This window comes from Denticeps clupeoides, chromosome 2 (genome assembly GCF_900700375.1).
Source record: "Denticeps clupeoides chromosome 2, fDenClu1.1, whole genome shotgun sequence".
NCBI lineage: Eukaryota > Metazoa > Chordata > Actinopteri > Clupeiformes > Denticipitidae > Denticeps > Denticeps clupeoides.
This window is the reverse complement of record NC_041708.1, coordinates 23,376,738-23,399,373: the sequence shown is the minus strand read 5'-3', so window position 1 is coordinate 23,399,373 and position 22,636 is coordinate 23,376,738. Positions and strand designations below refer to the sequence as shown.

Genomic DNA, 22,636 nt, shown 5'->3' with positions numbered 1-22,636 from the left:
AATAAACTGCAGAGCAATATATGGTAAAATATAAAATCGTTTTCAGACTCATACCTTATTGAATTATTGATTAAACAAGCTTAGCCTGAGAAAATAAATGAGTCAAGTAACTACTTACTTGACTCTTGATGTGTTGTAACTTGCAAAAAAACCAACCTCAAGTTCATGTCTGAAGCCTTGAGCTGGTGGCCCTGGTGGCCCCGGGGGCCCCGGAGGTCCTGCCTGCCCTATGGGGCCCTGTGGTCCAACAGGTCCTGGGAGGCCCGGGATCCCGAGTTGGCCTGGGTCACCCTTGAAGAAAAAAAATTTGAATTTAGAAGAGACCTTGCTAAGCCACTCAGGGCACTCAGCACAGTGCAGGAAAAGTTACTTTCAGGTTCCTTTTGCCATTTGGGAGTTTACCTTTGGGCCAGGAGATCCTCTCAAGCCTGGCTCGCCCTTAAAAAAAAAAAAAAACAACGATAAATATGTTAATTAATTTTCAATAATTATTTATTTCTCATTGTATCTAAAATTGCCTGCCAGTTGATTAGAAACTGGAAATTGCTGCCTCTGATCACAACTACAACTAGTCCTGATCCTCTCCAACCAATAGAACACCAGCATTATAGTTCCATGTCAGTTGAAGTATGGTCCCACAATGCTGTCAGACACCCGCTGCAGGGACCATGGGGGTCTGATAAACTGTGTACATCTAGTCTACAGTTCATCACACACTAATTTATGAATCTTTTTTAACAAGGCTGAAGAATGAGTGAATTATGAAATTCTATTATGTAGTGAATAAAAACACTGTATCACTCTCTCAACCGATGGGGATGGTTTTCCCACAGTTCCAATGTTGAGAATTTTGCTGCTGCTTTCCCTTCACTCATGATAATGAGCATTACATGGAGCTATCATGATCATGATAATAGTGTTCATACAGTCATGAAGATAAAGAACCTGACTAATGTAATATACTTTGTTTTCTTTCTATATTGTTTTTCCATGTCTTAGATTCCATAGTGTAGTTTTGACAAAACGTTTGATTCTGTAATGTAATAAATTGAAGTCTATATACACACACACACACACACACACACACCATTTTATAAAATGTGAAGTTGATTTATTTTCTCCCTAATTTCTCACCTTCTCTCCTGGGGCGCCAGCATCACCGTCTCTACCATCAGCCCCCTGGTTTAAACAACGAACACCAAACTGAGAGATGCCGCCATAAATTAAGCAAACAGTATGAAAGATCAATATCAATAACGTCTGAGCAGTATACACAGATTAATAAAAAATTCTTGAGCAGTACACTCAGATTAATATAAAACGCCAGCGCAGTACACTCAACTCCTGAGCAGTACACTCAACTCCTGAGCAGTACACTCAGATTAATATAAAACTCTCTCACATCATACTCAGATTATTGTATAACTCCTGAGCAGTATACTTACAGGTATATAAATGTAAAACTCCTGAGCAGTATACTCAGATTAATATAACATTTATGAGCAGTATATCAGCAGTAGAGTTTGGGTGCTGCAGCTGTCAGATTTTTTTATTGTTATGTAAATGTAAAGCAAGCATTAGTTTGCTCTCATAATTGATAGCTTTGGCAAAGATTTGTGACGGCTGTTTGATGAACTGGCTGTTAGTTCGAGCACCGGTCTCAGATCAAAAGGCAGTTCTCACGCCCCCACGCCCCCAACACCTCCCAACTCTGCAGAGAAAGAGTGGGTTTCAGCTCCAGGACCGAGATCCCACTGGTCTGTACCTCCCAGCCTTCTAACACCACACAAGTCAAATCTTTTTTTTTTTTTACTGACAGGATTACTTCTTCATTTTCACACACTAAACTGAGGCAGAGTCCAGTTAAAAGATGGATTTATGAATCATTTTTTATTTATAATCAATTGTTGATTGAACAATACATTAACAACTGTGCATTACTACTATATTATTGAAAATAGATTCGATTTTTAAATCTTTAAAGATATAATACATTTATTATATGATATTATGTCTAAAAATGGTAAAATATTAAGACTTGTGGGTCAGAAGCGTAACATTATTTTAACATCATACCTGTGTGCAGTCCCTTTCCTTCAATGTACTTTGAGTTTCCATTATTCTGTCCTGACTGTGGGTGCATATATACTGTGTATGTGTGTGTGTGTGTGTGTGTGTGCACGGCACTGGATGTATTCGTTTGGGGGCCTGGTGTAGGACACGGCGAAACACCAAACACACAGACTACGTGCAACATGAACACACAGCGCTCTGTCTGTATTACACAGTGTCGGGCGCATGGCCAGCTAATCAGGCTCCAACTCTCGACTGGGCAAATGAATCCCAGCATCCTTAGCTGGGGGGGCAGTGGGGTCAAAGGAATGTAAATGCATATATGTGTGTGCTGTGTAAGAGCTTCAGCTTCAAGGTTGTGGCTGGTCCCTGCTCTGACTGGACTTGATAGTTATGTGGATGATGTTTTCACAAGATACATTGGGTGAGAAACACTGAAACTCACAAAACTTTTTCTGCACCTTTTCATCACATTAAAGCGGCAAATGTACATTATTATTAGACTTAATGAGCTACGTTACATACTTCTGTGTAATAATAGGAAGAGTCAGACCTCTTTTATTCCCATTGGTTCCACTTTAAATGAGATTTAAGACAGCCAGAGGCTGGAACGGCCTGGTTCCCACAGTAATGAAGCCGCTGAGGCCACTTAGCAGAAAGGGATTTTTCACCATCCTGCTCTGTGACTGACATCACAAAAATCAAATTGCAACAGATCTGTCTGCAGCCCTCAAATCCATCTTCTGATTGCCCTTCTCGAACCTTTATGTCAGCTCAGGCAAGCATAATAAGCTCACGTTGAGCCAAGCCAATGCAAATGAACACTAGGAACCAAAGCGGCGATGACAGTTGAGGTTAGCAGAGCGACAAAGCCCTGAATCTGTCTTTTTTGGTCACAAACTGTATTCCCTGCACAATTAAAAATGTGAGCAGGGCGTTCTGTCTGACACAAACATAACCCCTGCCAGGCAGCATTTTGGAGGTCTGGTCCACCAACAGAGGCTGAGCATCTTGTTAAAACAGAGCCAGAACAAACAAGCTGGCTTCATGTATCACAGAAATGAAGCTTGGACAGTTGACTAGCTAAATAAACACTTAAATAAATAGTCAAGGAGTCAAGGTTAAAAAATCCCTGAAATTTCTTTCTTTAATTATTTTGCCAAATTTCTATGTGAGGGATAATCCACAATGAAGCATGTATTAATAACGTTTTGAAAGTGAAAGTGAAGTGATTGTCATTGTGAAACACTGCAGCACAGCACATGGTGACACAACTAAATGTGTCCTTTGTATTTAACCATCACCCTTGGTGAGCGGTGTGCAGCCATGACAGGCTCCCGGGGAGCAGTGTGGGGATGGTGCTTTGCTCTGTGGCACCTTGGCGGATCGGGATTCGAACCGCCAACCTTCTGATTACGATGGCCACTTCCTTAATAACTAAGCCCCGTGATTTACGAACATTCCTGAAAAGTTTGTTAGAAGCGGCCATAGAAAGATCAGTTTGTTAGATTTCCGACTACAAAATTACAATATTTCGCATCATAGTGCATAAAGATTTTTTTTTTTATTAAATTTGAATTTCTAGGAATTAGTCAGTATTGTCTCAGCTGAATTATCAACTGTTCTCACTGTTGGCCAAGGAATCAATTATTTGCAAAAGCAGCAAATTCAAGAGCAAGCAGATATTGATCAGCATGGTTGGGGGTTTGGGGTGCAGTTCCTGCCTTTCATCCTGGTCCACTGATCCGAAGAGCAGTGAGGGCCATGTTAAACAAATACAAGCCCTAAGAAAGAATGTGAACCCAAGTCCGAAACCCTATCCAGTCTGAAACCAGTCCGAAACCACCCACAATGAACACCAGTTAAACACAGTCATTGTGAGTTACGGCTGTAATTTTTGGCCCAAGCCTGATTGGGCTCAATTTAATTTTATCCATGCTCGGGTCGAATCGGGTCATGCTTGCTTGATAAATGACCAGTCAACAAACACGAACTTCCAATCTATAGTACCTATCCTTTCTGTATGATTTGCAGCTTGTAATTTTGGGGCAGTGGTGGCCTAGCGGTTAAGGAAGTGGCCCCACAATCAGAAGTTTGTCGGTTCGAATCCCGAGCCGCCAAGGTGCCACTGAGGTGCCACTGAGCAAAGCACCGTCCCCACACACTGCTCCCCGGGCACCTGTCATGGCTGCCCACTGCTCACCAAGGTTGATGGGTAAAAATTACACATTTCATTGTGCGCACCGTGGGCTGTGCTGCAGTGTATGACAATCACTTGGCTTTCTTTTTTTATTTGTTTCGGCGATTGGTAAAAGTGTTTCACATGATGTAAATTTCTTTTATTAAATGCAATTTATTGAGAGAGAGATGTGAAAAAAGGATACCGAGGAGGTGAAATGGAGGCTAGCGGACATGCAAAGAAAGAAAAACTGTACTTGTCAGGGCGGATTCTGTATGGTTCGGGCCGGGTCAGGCCTAACCAACACGATTACAACCCTATCACAGATCGCCTCCCATACCAACGCACGAGCACACAAGCACAACCCAGGAGGCTGAGACCTTTTCCTCCAAAATCTTCACATCCTGTGCAAAGCCCAGAGGAACCCGTTGAGCCTCATTAGAATGAGGAATGGATTCGACCCAATTGACTCGTCTATTGATCTCCGGCAAATGTGTGATTTATTCATTAGGGCCTGGGAGTACGGATTGGCACCAACGTAAATCTGCAATACAAATGTGGCATGCACTCCTGTCGGGCCAGAACGCCAGCTCAACTAGACACTGTGCCGGTTTACCATAAGGATCTAGGTCACTGCTTGTTTTACACATGGCTTGGCTTCAGAGGAGGAACAGGTACTCACTGGTTTTCCAATCTCCCCATCTTTTCCATCCTTGCCAGGTGTCCCTGGTGGCCCATGAACGATGTCGTCTGATCGACCAGGAGGCCCAGGTTTTCCAGGGGGGCCTGGAGGACCAGGTGGGCCCTATAGAAAAGACATCATTCCAGTTAGAAAATATAAGTCTGGCTTGTTTCTGGGACCTGATTTCTCTCCAATATAAATGTGCAGGATTTACCCTGACAATCTCTGCATCATTGTCAAAATCCTCAAATCCTGAGCCTTCAATCGCATCCTGTCCAAAAAAACACAGAAATGAGCAGCCCATACTAGAAGAAGCAGGACTCTTGCTTAATCAACAGATTGTGAAAAGATGTCACTCTTGGCACTAGGGATGCACCGATAAATCGACTGTACATCAGTAACGGCCAATTAACGTCTTTAAGTAACATTGGCCAATGGCCAGGGGACACACATGCATCTGGAACCCTAATTGGCATCCATATTCATGTTTGAACCTATTTATTAATGTTTTTTTATTTACATTACTGAAAGTTGGATTCATACAGTATTCAAAGATGCTATGAGAGTTCAATGACTTTTTAGCAGTAAAGGTTCTTATTCATCTGGAGCAAACGCCTCCAACAAACAAACAAAGTATTGGTAGCGGGCCAGAACTTTAATAGAATGTACTGAATGACTCTGACGTCTGTTAACATTTATCAATGATCAAGCACGAAAAAACATGGAGGTCAAACAGTTTTTGTAGAATCAGAATCAAAATCAGAAAACTTTATTTATCCCAAAGGAAACTGCTTAAAGTGCTTTAGAGCCAAGTGACTATGTAATAACAGGGTCTGAGAACAGCCAACACCTTACATTTATATTTATTTGTAATTTAGTTACAGGTTTATTAGATGTATTTGTAATGTAATGTAATGTACCAAATCAGTATACTGTACAAACCATGTATCTGAAGGATCCAGGCTTTCCAGGAGGTCCTGGAGGCCCTGGGAGTCCAATCCCAGGATCACCCTGTGAAAGGACACATTCTCCAGTCTTTGGTTGCAACTGTTTCTATTTGCAAGTAAGTCAGTTGCTTCTGAATGAAAGGAACAAGCTATAAAATTTTGTCATCATTACAAGTGTTGGACCTAAATTTGTTCACATGTGGCACCTTGTCTCCTTTCGGGCCGAGATCTCCAGGCAAACCCGGGAATCCTGGTGGTCCGGTTTGTCCCTGTGGAGCCAAAAATCTTAATTAAATGTGAAGAGGACCACAACAAGGCAGCTTTATAATTAGACTCTGGGGAAGTGTTAAGTACACTGATATGGTAAAAATATAAATTATGGCCATTACATTTTAAAATCGTTCTTTACAAGGATCATCCAATAAAAAAACTAGAATGTCTGTGCTAAACAACATGATGGCAACATTCTTGGAGCATTCACACTAGCTAGGATGGTGATGTTACGCAGCGTTCTGGAAACTTTCCCTCCGCTGTGTTTACTCCAGAAGTGCTCAGAGTGCACACACACTCGCATACACAGGTGCATCCCACATGTGCACAGAGGGGCTGGGATCAGGGGAACCGCTCCGGACTTGGTTTAATTAGGACCAGAGATGTGCAGGTGCTTTCACGATCCAATGGAGCGGAAGCTCAGACATGAAGGAGTCTGACTGTTGCCGTGGTCCATTTATTTTATTGTAGTTTAATCCCTCATTCTATTTTTAATCCCTCGTTCTGATCGGTGAGGTAATAGTGCCTGGTCCAATCAGCTAACGGTGGCCGGCCACCAAATGGGGCAGGATATGGTGCGATTCGGCATTCTTCGTTCTGCAGAAAACATCGCAAATTATAAATTCAGTCCCAGTTTTCCTGGCCCGTAGCTGCAGGTTCTGTTATGCACATGTGGGATGTCGATTTGGATGAAAGATAATAAATATACAATACAGGCTCGCCCTTTTTTTTTTTTTTTTTAAATAAGACTATAGACTTCGCTTTGAAAAGTGTTATTACATGAATACTTCAAGTAAATGTTAACTGCGGAAGTGTAATGATACACTGCAAGTAACGGATTTAAAATGTGCCATCATCACAGCAGATTCACAGCCCTCAGCACCTTCTCAAGCAGCAAAGTCAATGTCAGTCTGACTTAATATACGCCTGACGTCTTCTGCAACAACCAAAATATGAAAATCAGTCAGTTCACATTCGTTTGAAGTATTTCTAGTAATTTATTTTTTTTTTAAATCACAGGGTCAGCCTATAGTGTATATCACTCCAGAGTGAGGCATCAGCAGAATAAAAAAAAAAAGAGACCTGCATGGTACTTACAGGGTCTCCATTTTCTCCCCGGCTGCCCTGAAAAGCGAAGATAACAGCATGAACTCAACTCATGTTATGAACTTTGCTGGATGTTTTCATTGGTACCGATAGATACCAACATCAACATCAGGGCCTTGGTTTGGTTTTGATCGCCTTTTAAACCACCCCTCCCCTCCTTTCAGAACTTTTAGTAACAGCGTTCGGTATGACTTGGAAGAAAAGAAGAGGAAACCAGCATATTGCTTTGGGCGAATTAATCAAGCATGTGGAGCCCGAACTGAAAAACAAGAAACTTTTTTTTCTTTTTTCCACTGAACGGATGAAGCGAAAAGCCGGACAAGCCAAGCCTCGGTAATAAAAAAAAGAGGAGAAGGATAGCGTGTTCTCAACCCGGGGAGAAAAGCAACGCCGCTGCCAAGGCCACAAGTGTTTATTGTGCAACTGATCTGGACAACACATCAGACGGGGGTAGCTGGGGTGGATGTTTATCGCAGACATTGGTCTGAGGTGTTAGCCACGGCTACACAAAGGAGGCCACGGGCTGATTTACTGCCGATCTGCATGACAGGACGAATGCCTGTGCAAAATGAAGCCGTGATGTTCTAAGGAGCAGTTTTCTTATATTATGCAATTATCAACAATCTGCAAAAATGCTGCAAGAGATTTAAACACTTACAGGCTGCCCATCAAGGCCTGGATGCCCAGGAGGCCCTTGTGGACCAGGGGGCCCCTGAGGGCCTCTAGGCCCTGGTTCTCCACCTCCAGAGAGAGCATCTCCTGAGGGCCGGGATGGAGCAGGTGGCCCTGGAGGACCAGGTGGACCAGGGGGACCTGGATCTCCTTTTTCTCCTCTCAGTACAGGCGCCAGCTATCAAAACAGGAACAAATATCATGAACATCCAAGAGTCAAACACTCACACACAGGGTCAGTTTTCTTGCTTTCCATGGACTAAAAGAGAACTTCAGTGAAGTTCTTCATTTAAAAATTATACATTTTTTTTTTTGGAATGAAGAACCTCCCAGAAATTCTCCTTTAGTTTATGATTAGATTTAATCCATGCACGGTAAACTCAACCACAAAGTCCAGTTCCATCTGCTGCAGTTGATGAGATTTTGATGGTCAGTTTCTAACCACAGAACCACAGCTGACCAGATGTGACCTCAGTGTGGGACCACTCCAAACACTCCAGGGATACTGAGATCCTGCTCGTGGGATGTTTGGCGTCGTGTCGAGAGCGGCCCGCCACCCAGAAGATGACTGTCCCACAGTCAGAATCTGGCCACCAATGAAGCGGGACACACTCCACAGGACAATTTGGTCCATGTGCGGCCTGCCCTCCGTTTGTTTCTGTTCCTAATAAAGTGCTTGATGAGCGGAGCTGCTTACGCTGTCAGACCTGTTTACTTCGTAAGCACGAGGTGAGGCACAGACAAACGAAAGGAGAGGAGCTGCTACGTACGGGCGGCGCGCTTGTGTCTCCGCGTCTCTCCGATGGCCTCCCTCCATCAGCCGACTCTGTGGCGGCACAAACACAACGCAGAGAGCATTAACTGGGCGGAGTCACATGTCTTAACACACCAGAAGCAGCTGTATTAATAGATGTGTGGCTATTCTGTCTAAAAAACATTAAAAAGCTAAATCTGAAAAAGACTGTATTCATTTCATATAAAAAAGCTTCTCCATTTCTCCACCCATCACAGGGATTAGTAATCTGAGGAAGAATGAAGCCTTGTACCGCCCCCTGCTGGACGTTTAAATAAAAAAAACATTCTGTTTTATTGTGTTAGTTCAGTGTTAATGTGAATGGAGAAACACTTTTACCCCTTGTTTGTACAGAACCTGTGTTAAGTGGCTGAAAAGAACCTGTCTCAGAACCGGATGTGTCGACTGCTGTGGAGGTGGTCTGGACACGATTACGTGTCATTAAGTGAGGCATGTGGACTGTCCTGAGATCTGCTTCTGTGACTGCGAGATAAACACAGAAACGGAGCCCTCACCATGCTCAGCGGTCAGTTCTATGTCCTGGCCGGACCCTTCGCCGATGTCCTCGTCGTCTGAAATCACCCTTGTGGGCGGTGCTTGAATGGGTGTGGTCAAGGCATCATCAGGCTGCAAATCAAAAGAGGAAAAACAGAATAAGGGGGTGGAAGGGAGGACCTTCTGCTCGTCTGCTGGTCTAAGCACATAGGTGGTAATGGAAACATTATGCAAGAAGTAATGCAAGATATTTAATCCTGAGTGTCTCCAGGGGGACTGTCCTTGTAACTACGGAGTGTAAATTGATGTAAATTAGGGCCTCTGCTAAGTGCCTTAAATTAGGTTTTATTCTGATTTTGAGTATTTGACTACATTTACATTTACACCATTAGGTAGATGCCCTTATCCAGAGCGACTTACAACGTGCTTTCATGTTACCATCAAGGTAACATCGAGGTTGTATATATATTTATTCCTCTAGCACGAGGTGTAATAAGGGCTGTGAGGTAGGATGGTGCTACTCCTTGTTTGGCTTTGTAGGCCAGCATCAGTATTTTGAATGTGATGCAGGGGGGCAGCTACTGGGAGCCAGTGGAGGGAACGTAGCAGTGGGGTGGTGTGGGAGAATTTGGGAGAATTCTGTATTAGTTGCAGAGGCCGGATTTAATTCAGTGGTTGACTGTATCAAATGCTGCGGAGATCGAGGAGAATAAGAGCACACAAGAGTTTTGCTGATCTGGCTGCATGCAACTTCTCAGAAACAGCCGGTAGGGCCTACTCTGTAGAATGACGTGCTCTGAAGCCAGGTTGGGATCTAGGAGGTTTTTTTTGAGACAGATGAAGTGATAGCTGATTGTGTACAGAGCTCACAAGGACTTTAGAAAGAAATGAGAGGAGAGACACTGGTCTGTAGTTGTTGATGTCAGCAGGATCAGCGGTGGGTCTCTTTAGAATTGGAAGAACCCTGGCTGTTTTAAAGACACATGGTACATGACCAGATGCAATTGAACCATTTATGACTTGAGAAATGAAGGGAATAAGGTAAGGAGAGATGGTTTGGAGTATTGTGGAGGGGATTGGATCCAGTGAACAGTTTTGAAAATTGTTCTAGGACAGTCACAGAGTCTTCAGAGGGTAGAGTAGGGGTTGTGGTGGTGGAGAATGTCTGCCAGATATGCTCAAGTTGGCAAACTCTTCAGCGGTCATGGAAGGTGGAGCCGGGGGAGTTGGAGGGTTCAACAGAAATGAGAATATGTTGCAGATATTTGATGCGGTTGTGTGCAGAGGTTTCCAGTTATGCTTTGACTAGATTTTCTGTCAAATATTATACAGGATACCAAATGCATGATTTCTCATTTCCACTCCCTTTAGTATCAATTGTTTATTTGTGCTTCAGGAACCAGGAAAAAGTGATACATGGTATTTAAATGTCCCAGTCTGAACAGAAAGGGACAGTGGTGGCCTAGCAGTTAAGGAAACGGTCCTGTAATCAGAAGGTTGCAGGTTCGATTCCCGATCCGCCAAGGTGCCACTGAGGTGCCACTGAGCAAAGCACCGTCCCCACACACTGCTCCCCGGGCGCTTGTCATGGCTGCCCACTGCTCACTCAGGGTGATGGGTTAAATGCAGAGGACAAATTTCACTGTGTGCATCGTGTGCTGTGTATCACATGTGACAATCACTTCACTTCACATATAGTGACTCACAAATCAATAACAAATAAAAAAAACTGGATTTTACTGTACAGGAATGCGAATTACTGTGTAACATATTATGAAATGGGTGACTTTGCCTTCCTGGGAGCAAGAAAAAAAAAACACACATACACAAACACATACACAGTCATGTCTGCATGAAAGGACTTCTTCTAGTCCATGCCACCTGAGTCGCAGTGTACCGATATTAGCCGGGTCATTAAAATAAATCACTCCATAGTTTAACCAGTGAGACTATATGACAGCTTCCCCATTTCAGACATTCCTGCTTCCCGACGCGTCCCATGGCTGCCTGCTCTGCAAGTGATTTACGTGTGAGCCTGTTGGTTTGCGGATTTAGGGCCTGTCTGCTGTATGGGCAGGAGCCGGTGTGATGTAGTGCTTTGTTTTTGTCAGGGTGGTCTGGAGAGGAGCTGTAATTCACTGGCCAGTTGGGTCCTTGGTTTGGCAGCGTCCGGATGGCATCTCCGCCAGACCAACAATAAGTCGGGAAACTGGGACGGCCCCAGAGTCCGCCTCGACCTCACCCAGGCCACAGTCGACGATTCCAACCTAATCACGCTCTTGTGGTCACACTGATTAAGAGGCCAGAATCCCCCTACGCTTCATCTGCACAGGGAGCCTCTTCTATGACAACTGCTTTGGAGCATCATAAATCCAGCCAGCTCTGCTTCACCGATGGTGATTCCTGAAGTGCTGATGATTTGCACATTGGTCTTGATGGTGGGCGTGGTCCTGAGATGTCTACAGCAGAGATCACGTTTGTGTACAAGGGTTATTAGGAGTGTAGAAAACAGAGGAGAAGGATGGAGGAGATGAATGTAATGACCGGAGGGGGATTAAATCAACCAGAATGAGGACGTAGGATGTGTGACAGCTGTCAATCATGTCTACAGATTGCTCCCATTTTTAAATATCAGGAGCTAGTTCATCTTCTGCCGGCCATATATATAGAGCAAACAAGCATTTCACAATCTTGTCTTCTCTCCACCAAGTTGATTTGTACAGCGGGGATGGTTTTCAACAGTCCTGAAGGTTTATGCTGAACACTTCCTTATTATTCACTCATGTTAATGAGCACTCATGGTCATGAATCTCATGAAGATTAATAATGTACACTAATTGGAATGCTAATATGCACAACAAAACAAATCACAGTTATTTATATCACCAAGCAGACATTTAAGAATTAGTGAGATTTTGTCATTTAAGTCACGATCCTGACATTCCCTGTGTTCCGGTTCCCTGTTTCCCAACACCGCATCCCTGACATTTTATTAGGTGTGAGCAAGTTCTTTCAGAGTATGTATGTATGTGTGTGTGTGTGTATATTCACCATTGTATATTCTCTCTCCTCCACCAATTTCTTCACTTCATCCACCTCTGTGTCGTCAAGGTCGTCATCTCCACTACTATAGCCAGATGTCTGGGACCAAACAGATTCATTTATTTACTGTTCCTTACTCAGGATTAATTAACCATTGGGTGGTTTCATTTAACTTAATGTCTAAAAAAATAAGTCGTTGTTCGTTAAATGCCAATCCAAAACTTAATTACAGTTGATTAATTTTCCATTCTGCTCATATTCTGAATTTGTACCCAGTCAGTATGCGCTCACTCTGAGTGATATGCAGGGTTTAACCTGGCTTTCACAATCAAGCCAATCAACCAGTCAAGAGATAGTACTGCACCTCTCTCCTCTGGCCGGTAGAGGGGGCCAGATCTCCGCTTCAGGGAACAATTCTGAAAACATTATCTAGGGTTCTACATCTGGCCATAATCAATTAATTAATTAATTCATTGCTTTATGTCAATCCAAAAATCCAAGATTTTAATTTTTATGTATTTAAAGTGCAGAATATGTTTTATGTATGCTACGAAAGGTTGCTGATCTGTATGACTTTGGCAAATGGTTCTAAAAAGGGGTGTGGCTTTACAAGACCTCTGGTAGATAGACCTTCAAGACCCCACTTGTCCATTCTAAAGTCTGGAACTGAAATTTGAAAAAAAAAAAAAAAAGGCAAGGCTAACTCACATAGGGGTCATCCTCCTCACACTGGTCAGCTGGAGCTCTGGGGTCAGGAGTCAGGACCAGCTGCTGGATGGAGCCCTGGAGGGGACACACACAGATATTTGATTTTTACCAGATGTGCACATGAAGATAATTATTTGGAGAAACAAATATCGTGTATACATAAAGACAGGCTGTATGTACAGAGAAAGTGAACATAGTCAGAGCTTTTCTACTGATGCACCCGGTGACCTATACACTCGGCTGTACTGTCACAGCACAGAACAGAGAGCCGACTATACTCAGGCATTCTGTACAGATTCTTGGAGCGCATCAAAGGTGAGGTCACCCGCCCCCCTATCCCGCCCCTCTGTCACCGATCCCGTGGCACCTGCAGGAATTTCTCATGCAGCGCAGGAGGTGAGGCACGTCTAACGCAGAAATTTTGGGGCGAGGTGGTTGGCCACGGTTGTTGGTGACAATAAGCACCTGTTTCCTATTCGAAATCACACAGGCGGAGAAGACGAGACCCGGCAAAATAAGAACCATGTGTACCGCAGTGCACAGAGCCCGGCGCTGAGCCATCAGATCACAATGAATCACAAGAATCATCCTTATAGTCATTAAAGTACTACAGCTGACAACATGCCTGTCATCCATCATCATGCAGAGAACCAGTATGTTGCACAAGTTTCGCATTCAGAAAAATCAGTTGCCTTTTATTGCAGGACCAAATCATACAAATTATGATTTGTGGTGTTATAGTATTTAGTATAGACACAACCAAAGAACAACATCTAGCATTTTTGTGCATTTTCCTTGTTTTGTGCATTTTGCTGCAAATCTGTTGCCTTTTTTGGTCAAGCTTGCTCAATCTTCATTAGCATTTTACACACTAGATTTACAATGGTAGCTAAGAAATAAAATATTGCGCCGAAAAAACACAGAGAACCACATGACAATATAATCAAGACCATCCTGTCAAATCCCATAAATTCAGATTTACGAGGCATCTTAATGACATTATCAGCCAATGTTAATAATAAACTCATGAAAATAAATGCCAGATACATTCTGCACAGATGCTTGTAAAGACACGAGGTGGCCACAGAGCACGTTATTCCATGACTTCAGACAGAGGCGACCACCTCATCTGCAGGGAGACAGTGATGTCCAGCACCAGGAGGCGGACATATGAATTTCTGAACAAACCTTTGTGTCTGGAGGAGATTAGATCATGTTCTACTACTTCATCTGATGAGGTATCAGTCTACACACGCAAATTAGTTACGCATTTCCTCTGATTCAGTGCATTTCATATTACAGGTTCCTGTTTTTTTTTAGTGGAGGTGTTTCGATGGAAAGTGTGGGACAGCGTGGGATTCTCTTTAGGGAGTGAGGTGGAAGAACACCAACACGCCTTCAGCCCCACAGAAGGGAATTTCCAGGTCACGGAAAGCAGAGGAGAGGTGAATCACTGAAACACTGACTCACGTCCGAGTGCTGATGAAACAGGTAGCAGGACAATAAAACCCCCTCTGGAAATATGACCGCAAGAAGGACACAGTGGGTACGGAAAGTATTCAGACCCCCTTTGTTATATTGCAACCATTTGCTAAAATCATTTAAGTTCATTTTTTTAATCATTAATGTACACACAGCACCCCATATTGGCAGAAAAATACAGAATTGTTGCCATTTTATTAACAAAAAAACCTGAAATATCACAATCAGACCCTTTGCTGTGACACTCATATATTTAACTCGGGTGCGGTCCATTTCTTCTGATCATCCTTGAGATGGTTCTACACCTTCATTTGAGTCCATGTTGGACTTGATTAGGAAAGCCACACACCAGAATATATACGACCTTACAGCTCACAATGCAGGTCAGAGCAAATAAGAATCATGAGGTCAAAGGAACTGTCTGAAGAACTCAGTGACAGAATTGTGGCAAGGCACAGATCTGGCCAAGGTTTTTAAAATGTTCTGCTGCACTTAAGGTTCCAATAAGCACAGTGGCCTCAATACTCCTTTAATGGAAGACGTTTGGGACGACCAGAACACTTCCTAGAGCTGGCTGTCCAGCCAAACTATCCAGCCAATGGAGAAGTGCTTTGGTGAGAGACGTAAAGAAGAATCCAAAGATCACTGTGACTGAGCTCAAGAGAAGCAATCGGGCGAAGGGAGAAAGTTGTAGATAGTCAACCATCACTGCAGGCCTCCACCAGTTAGGGCTTTATGGCAGAGTGGCCCAACAGAAGCCTCTCTTCAGTGCAAGACACATGAAAGTCCGCATGGAGTTTTCTAAAAAAAAAAACAAGATGGTGAGAAATAAGATTCTCTGTTCTGATGAGAGCAAGATAGAGGTTTTTGGCCTTAATTCTAGGCGGTATGTGTGGAGAAAGGCCTGGCACTGCTCATCACCGGTCCAATACAGTCCAAACAGTGAAGCATGGTGGTGGGAGCATCATGCTGTGGAGGTGTTTGCAGCTGCAGGGACAGGACGACTGGTTGCAATCCAGGGAAAGATGAATGCAGCCACATACAGGGATATCCTGGAAAAACCTTCTCCAGTGTGCTCAGGACCTCAGACGGGGCTGAAGGTTTATCTTCCAAGAAGACAAAGACCCTAAGCTAAAATAAGGAAGGAGTGGCTTCACAACAACTCTGTGACTGTTTTTGAATGGCCCAACCAGATCCCTGAATTTAACCCAATGGAGCATCTCTGGAGAGACCTAAAAATGGCTGTCAACCAACGTTTACCATCCAAGGAGAGATTCTGCCAGTAGGAATGGTAGAGGATCTCCAAATCCAGGAGTGAAGAACTTGTTGAATCTTTCCCAAAAAGGTTCATGGGTGTATTAGATCAAAAAGGTGTTTCTACAAAATACTAAGCAAAGGGTCTGAATACTTAGGACCATGTGATATTTTTTTCTTTGATAATAAATGGGGTGCTGTGTGTACATTAATGAGGAAAATAATAGCTTAAATAATTTTAGCAAATGGCAGCAAAATTACAAAGAATGAAAATTTTAAGGGGAACTAAATACTTTCCGTATTTTAGTTCCATAATATGACAAACACAGCAGAACCCCCACAGGCAAGTGTAACAGGGTGCTAGTAGCCTAGTGTGTAACACACTCATCTATGAAACCAGAAGATTACAAAGTCACAGGTTCAAACCGCACTTATGTTTTCCCTGAAGAAATTTAACTCTTGAGTGTCTCCAGGGTGACTGTCCCTGTAACTACTGACTCTAAGTCACTCTGGATAAGAGCATCTGACAAATATTGTAAATGTAATTATATCTAATACACAGATCACTAAGATAGTGACCCTAAAAACACACCAGTCAATGAATCTTCCAGGGTCAAAAAAGTGCAGGTCTGGTCAAGTCAGTCCCAATAACCAAATTTGGCTGAGCAGACATTTCACATGCTGCAGGCAAAAACCGAAGACATGTTGCAATCATCATGGGTTGTAGAATTCCAGCATTTGTAGCATGCCAAATGAACCATGCATGCAAGTAAATCAATCATTTTCCAACTAATGATTGAGTAACCTTTCAGAGCCTAAAATGTCCCTATTTATTTCGTAACCTTCCATAAGAGATTTGCTAATGCTAGCTGGCACTAATGAGGCTCAGTCGCCAACAGAACCGCAAGTCATTCAAAAGCTCACTCCTCTGTCAACGGGACGTCGCTGTTAGCAGGAAAACAATTGACTTTATTGCATGCACGGCAATTGAGGATCCGTTTGAACTGCGAAATAAGCACAGCTGTGCAAAGTAACACTCCTGCAGACTTTGTTTGCCACAAACACAAATGATCCGCGCGCTTTTTAAGAGGAAAGGCTGTATCATTTAAAAAGGAAATGGGAAAGTGAAGTGAGTGTCATTTTGAAACACAGCACCTGGGGAGCAGTTTGTGGGGACGGTGCTTTGCTCAGTGGCACCTTGGCGGCTCGGGATTCAAACCCACAACCTTCTGATTACGGAAGCCACTTTCTTACTGGCTAGGACAACCACTGCCTCATCCATAAAAAGAAAAGGGTGCCGGGACGAGTCTGAGCCCCTGTTTATGTGAGCGATGGGTCTGTACATGGGCATTAACTTGTGCAATCTCGTTCCCAAAACGGCTCTAATGGGATTGGACCGGAACTGGACATGCTAGCCTGTATCCACAGCCTCCACAGCTGTTCCTAGTTACAGCTGAACGTGGAGTACTGTGTGACAAAAAAAAAAAAAAAAAAGTCCTTCCGACTTTATTTCCAGAAATCCATGTCTTCTTTGCGGGCGATCCACTATCTCCTTACCGCACACTAGACATAAAAATGCAACATGAAAACAATTGGCATCTGAATTCTGAAGGTCTGAAAAGAAGGCCCGATTGTTCCTTAAACAGCCAGCCTCCTGTAGCCTTTGCTAAACAGTAGTAGAGGTAGCCGAGGCTACTTCACAGCAGGGAGGCTGTATAATGTACCACAGGCGCACAGAGGCGCCATATAGAAGGGCTGGCCCAGCTCCGGGCAGATAGGAGTCCTGCTGCGGGCCGTGTTGGCTTATAAAGTGCACACAGCCCTTGTTTATTGTTCTCCCACTCAGGTGAGCGAGGGGGGTGGAAAGGCAAACGTGTCCACGGCCTGGCATCACCGCCAGTTCTCAGTGCCCGACTAACTTCTTAAGTTATACCGTGGCCCAAGAGACAGGAGCAGGGAAGGAATAAACCGCAGGAGAACTTGAGTTGCCACCTGAGACTCTGTTTCACTGTAGACTGTGACCTTTTCACACTGACCAAATTCAAATTTGGAGGGATTCGCTTGAGGTGTGATCTCGACCTTTGACCACCTAGTGGTGATAGTAGCCTAGTCAGAAACACACTTGCCTATGAACCAGAAGACCCAGGTTCAAATCCCAGTTACTACCATTGTGTCCCTGAGCAAGACACTTAACCCTAAGTTGCCCCAGGGGGACTGTCCCTGTAACTACTGATTGTAAGCCGCTCTGGATAAGGGCGTCTGATAAATGCTGTAAAAAATGTAAAATGTAAATGTAGTGCTAACATATCTCAGTTGAAAAGAACACTTGTGCCAAATTGGAAGGTCCTCACATTCTTGAGATGTTACAGTCATGAGCGTACATTGACCTTGACCTTTCAGTTCAAGTGAGTATTTCTAAGTCCATCAAGTTGTGTAACATACTCTACTGACAAGGACAATTTTAGCTACTAAACTGAATGTGTTATATTCCAACAACATAAATTATGCTTGCCATATGTATCTCTCAGCATCCCTAAAATGCAAAGCAGTGCCATGTAATGCAATGACGTAAATGAACAACATATTTTCACACTGAGCTCCGATCACGGCAACATTTGGCAATCTCAGGAGAACTTTTAAGCTGCTTCCACCACTAAATTGAGGGGCGTAAGTGACATTTCACCAGCTTTGCAGGAAAAAATTACGATATTCAAATTTATTTATGTCCACTTGATAATAGAAAGACGATATGCTTTCCCCATTTCCCCAAAAATGTCACATCTGGTTTACATTTTTAAATGTAAAAAATGGGCATTATGCAGTGATCCATAAGGCATTTATAGGCCCATTATGTAGCTGTATAATCCAAGTGCTGCCATTAATTTGCATCAGTTTATATCCTGTGGCTTTTAGGAAAACTTGCTTTCTTTGGAATCAACACATAAACAATACGAAATTAATTAACTTTGTGAGCTCAATATCCATTGATTCTTTGAACCCTTCCACCTAAATAAGAGTTGTAGGTAAAGGTGTCACCTATTCTTCCAATCTTAAGGTAGAAACAACAATGCACACGCAGCTCATATTACCCTCACGTGTCACCAAATTTCAACAAGCTGAGAACAAAGAGGCTTATTTACTGGTATGTGGGAGGCCAAAGCAAGTTTATTTAATGGAGAACCCACTATACTCATGGTCAGGCCTGATATTAACAAATTTGGAGCCCTAGGCAAGATCTTAGGCAGCGCCCCTTGCATCCAGGAGCCAGAATGCTGCTTTTTATGCTGTTTTATTACTAGGGGGCTAGTAGAATGACATTTCGTTACTAGCATATGCCAGAAGGGTGGGAAGGGCATAGGACAGTTTTGTATCAGTATTATTATTACTACTACTACTTAATAGGCTTTTGCTAAGCAGGTAAATTAAGAGCAGTGGTCTCGTAAACCAGGGGTCGTGAGTTCGAACCTCACTGAAGCCTTCAAATACTTCAGGTTCGAATCCCGATCCGCCAATGTGCCACTGAGCAAAGCAGCGTCCCCACACATAAATGCAGAGGACAAATTTCACTGTGTGCACAGTATGCTGTGCTGCAGTGTATCACAAGTGACAATCACTTCACTTCACTTTAAATTCACTTCGGCTTGTTCATTTCCTATTAAGACACATCAATACCAACTAGTTTTTTAGAATATATGGGGCAGTGGTGGCCTAGCGGGTAAGGAAATGGATCTAAAATCAGAAGGTGCAACTGAACAAAGCACTGTCACCACACACTGCTCTCCGGGTGCTTGTCATGGCTGCCAACTGCTGCTGTGATAAGAAATAGTTAAAAGTTAACTTTTTTTTTTCTTCCTCCGATTGTTGCGCCCCTGCTCAAGGTACTACATACTAGTTTTTTTTTTACAACCCATAATAAATGCCCACAGGAACCTAGGTCAGAACAAATACACTCAGTACCATAGCGGCAAGCATCAAGGAAAGTCTCATCAAATCCTGTTGCTTTACACTCACCACAAACCTCTCCAGACCCGTGTTACCGGCGTTCCCCACAAAGATGCCTGAGTGGGGCTGAAAGGTGAGGTGGGTCTGGGTCCTCTGGAAGGCCACACGATGGTGCTCCTCACAGTCCATGTACAGACGGACCTCCTCTCCCTGGACCGCCAGGGTGAAGCGAGCCCACCGGCCCGTCAGTTCGGACATCTTGAAGGATGCGGCCTCCTGTGTCTGGGTGGCGCCTGGTTCAGTGAAGTAAAGCACCACGTTCTGGGCACCATCCTCCACTGGTGCCAGAGCCACACCCAGGTGCACCACCTTCTGCATGGCGTCAGTGATGGCGAAGAGCACGCCACCTTTCCTGGTTATGGGCTTGGCTGTCACAATGATGGCAAAGTCACGGAAGAAAGGGTCTGGGATGAAGGAGCGTGTGAGCCTGCCCACGTTGGCACCTGGGCCAAAACTGTAGGCTGGAAATCCCTCAAATCCTGTGACGAAGGAGACATCAGGGGGGAGGGGCACACCAATCAACTCGGTCAGGTCCAGCTGGCCTTTAGTTCCCCGCTCTGAAAAGGACACCGAAAACAGAAAACATGGTCAGCATGTAAAACAAATGGACCAATATCCAACTTCCATGCTCGGACATGGATCTTCCAGGTCCAGACCCAATAGGCTTCTGTTCATGACAAGGCTAAGCCTCCAATTTGTCCAAATCTGCTCAGTGCACCAGAGAGTCAAACACCATTTGCCAAACACTACTCCCTGCTTTCACCCGTAAATGGTTGAACCAAAGGCCCCACACTACCATGGCCTCCCCGGCCTATACACATGCTCCTCATTACGTGAGGTGTGTGTAGGGGGCAGACCTGCGAAACAATTGCTCGCTCTGTAAGGTTTGGTACCAGGACAAGAAAAGCTCATCTGGAAAGCATTAGCGTGGGCTAACGCATGCTTCTGCTACTGAAAGGTGGGTTCAGCCACCATGTCCACCACGGAAAACTGCCAGAAATGGTCTATAATTATAACATTTTTTGATGCCCAACTTTGTACACAAGACCACCCTGGCATGGAACTGAAAGACTGACCAAACAGGCACAGCATTAGGTTTAACCCTTTATAAGCAAATAGCTGCCACTTGTTATTAAGTAGCTACATTTAATCAATGCAGAAACATGAAATGGGTGTCTCTCCCTGTCTAGCATGCCTAAATTGGTAAGCAGGTTGGATGTAAAGTGGATGTAAATATTTGCACTAATCTGGTCATTTTAATAGGTATTGAGGATCCCACTTCTCATTTAAATAAAAAAGCTCACAGAACTTTTTGCATAGGGTGGGAGGGATTTATGTGTATTTTGGCACATTTTGGCCAGAAAAATAAGGTATCTTCTAACACTGAGACCTTTGCTGTTCATAAAAGCATTAATTAAGTCTAAATTAAGCCATGACTACAGCACATTTCAAATGTGGCTCAACATCATTTTGTTTGATAATATGTCAGACTCTTCTTGACATTTTAAAAATGAAACTAAATATGTTATGGAAAAAAAATAGTTATGGAAGAAAAAAAAAACTAAAGAAATCAAACCAGTGGCATTTTGTTCTCTTTTAGATTTGGCTCCACCTATTGTAATTTGAAGCTATTTGTTGATGGCATGCAAAATAGTGATTTAGATATTAAGTAAAGTATTATTTTCTATGGAAGTGGGACTTTTTTATTATCTTCAGAAATGTTGTTATCTCGAAAGTTGTTATCTGGTTGGTTTGTGCTAATCTGTTGTGAAATAACCCTAACCCATCATGGATAAATTATTTTGATTTATTTTTGCCCGATCCCTTTTCGTCCTGCCTCAACTTTGTTGACTTTGAAAAGTAAAACTCTTCAGTTTTGGATAGTCCACATTTCTCTTGAGGATCAAAGCTGTTTATCAGGCATCTGGCAGCTTTGGTCAGTGACATCAGCACAGATGTTCCTCAGCCAGGCCAGTGATAAGATAGTTTGGGTTTAGTGGATGATAAGTGCACATTCCCATTATGCACTACTGAATTTTCTGATAAGAGAACTGGCTAAGAGAACTGGCAAGTTATTTGCATCTCAATTAAGCAAGATAACGATTCTGAATGAACTGTCTTAATAACTGCATTCGTTTGCAGATATGATATGAATTATGAGTCTAATTTTTCTCGCATTTTGTCAGTTATATGGTCTGCATGATAAAATGTAGCCATTGCTTTCTTGACCAAAATTGCTTAATTTGCATGGCCCATGGCCTGTAAACATACCACTTCAAACTGACAAACAGGTCTGCTTATGACAGACTGCAAACTGCCCGCCACGCGTGTGTGTGTTTGTGTGTGTATGTGGGAGGCCTGAGAACAGAGACCTTATGTGTATGCATCATGCAGAACTGAGAGCCGCTTATCTGTTGTGGTAACAGCGTGCAGAACACACTGGATGTGTTCCCCCACTGGGCCTTCCCCCAACGCCGAGCACCATTTGACGCAACCAGCCTTTGCCTGCCATCTGGAGGAAGCCACCTCTTGGTTTAGGTTGCAGCTGACAGCCCTCTCAACAATGACAACACTGGCGTCACCAGCCAACTTCTGCAGGCCACTCTGTTGTCAGATTGGGGGGTGGCCCAGCCAGATGCTGTCCATATCTGGGTCAGACATCTGAATCGAGGCGCTTGAAAACAGTTCAGGACAACGCATAGGACCGTCTAATGAAAATTTTCAAAGCAGGAATTGATTTATATACTACACAGTAGCAGAGTCTGCAGTTTAGAACATAAATCCTGCACTGAAACTCAGTAAGTTTCATATGAAAACAACTCAAATGGAACACGCAGCATGCTTATTTTCTTTAATTAAAAATGCTGTCCAGACACTGAACAGAATGACTTAGAAGAGCCCTCGAGTAAGCCAGCACAAGGCCCATCTCA

The 22,636-nt window shown here is 43.5% G+C and overlaps 1 protein-coding gene across 1 annotated transcript in view; it reads right to left on the bottom strand.

Annotated features, from left to right (window-relative positions):
- Positions 1-22,636, bottom strand: part of col15a1a (collagen, type XV, alpha 1a) — a 58,226-nt gene that overhangs the window by 16,577 nt on the left and 19,013 nt on the right. The window contains exons 3-16 of the mRNA XM_028968835.1: positions 19,716-20,263; positions 12,969-13,043; positions 12,270-12,359; positions 9,239-9,350; positions 8,701-8,756; positions 7,917-8,108; positions 7,250-7,276; positions 6,088-6,150; positions 5,877-5,945; positions 5,149-5,205; positions 4,935-5,057; positions 1,135-1,179; positions 403-438; positions 157-291 (exon numbers count right to left, since the gene is read on the bottom strand). Coding sequence (XP_028824668.1) covers positions 157-291; positions 403-438; positions 1,135-1,179; positions 4,935-5,057; positions 5,149-5,205; positions 5,877-5,945; positions 6,088-6,150; positions 7,250-7,276; positions 7,917-8,108; positions 8,701-8,756; positions 9,239-9,350; positions 12,270-12,359; positions 12,969-13,043; positions 19,716-20,263 — 1,628 coding nt within the window. The remainder of the gene's footprint in view (positions 1-156; positions 292-402; positions 439-1,134; positions 1,180-4,934; positions 5,058-5,148; positions 5,206-5,876; positions 5,946-6,087; positions 6,151-7,249; positions 7,277-7,916; positions 8,109-8,700; positions 8,757-9,238; positions 9,351-12,269; positions 12,360-12,968; positions 13,044-19,715; positions 20,264-22,636) is intronic.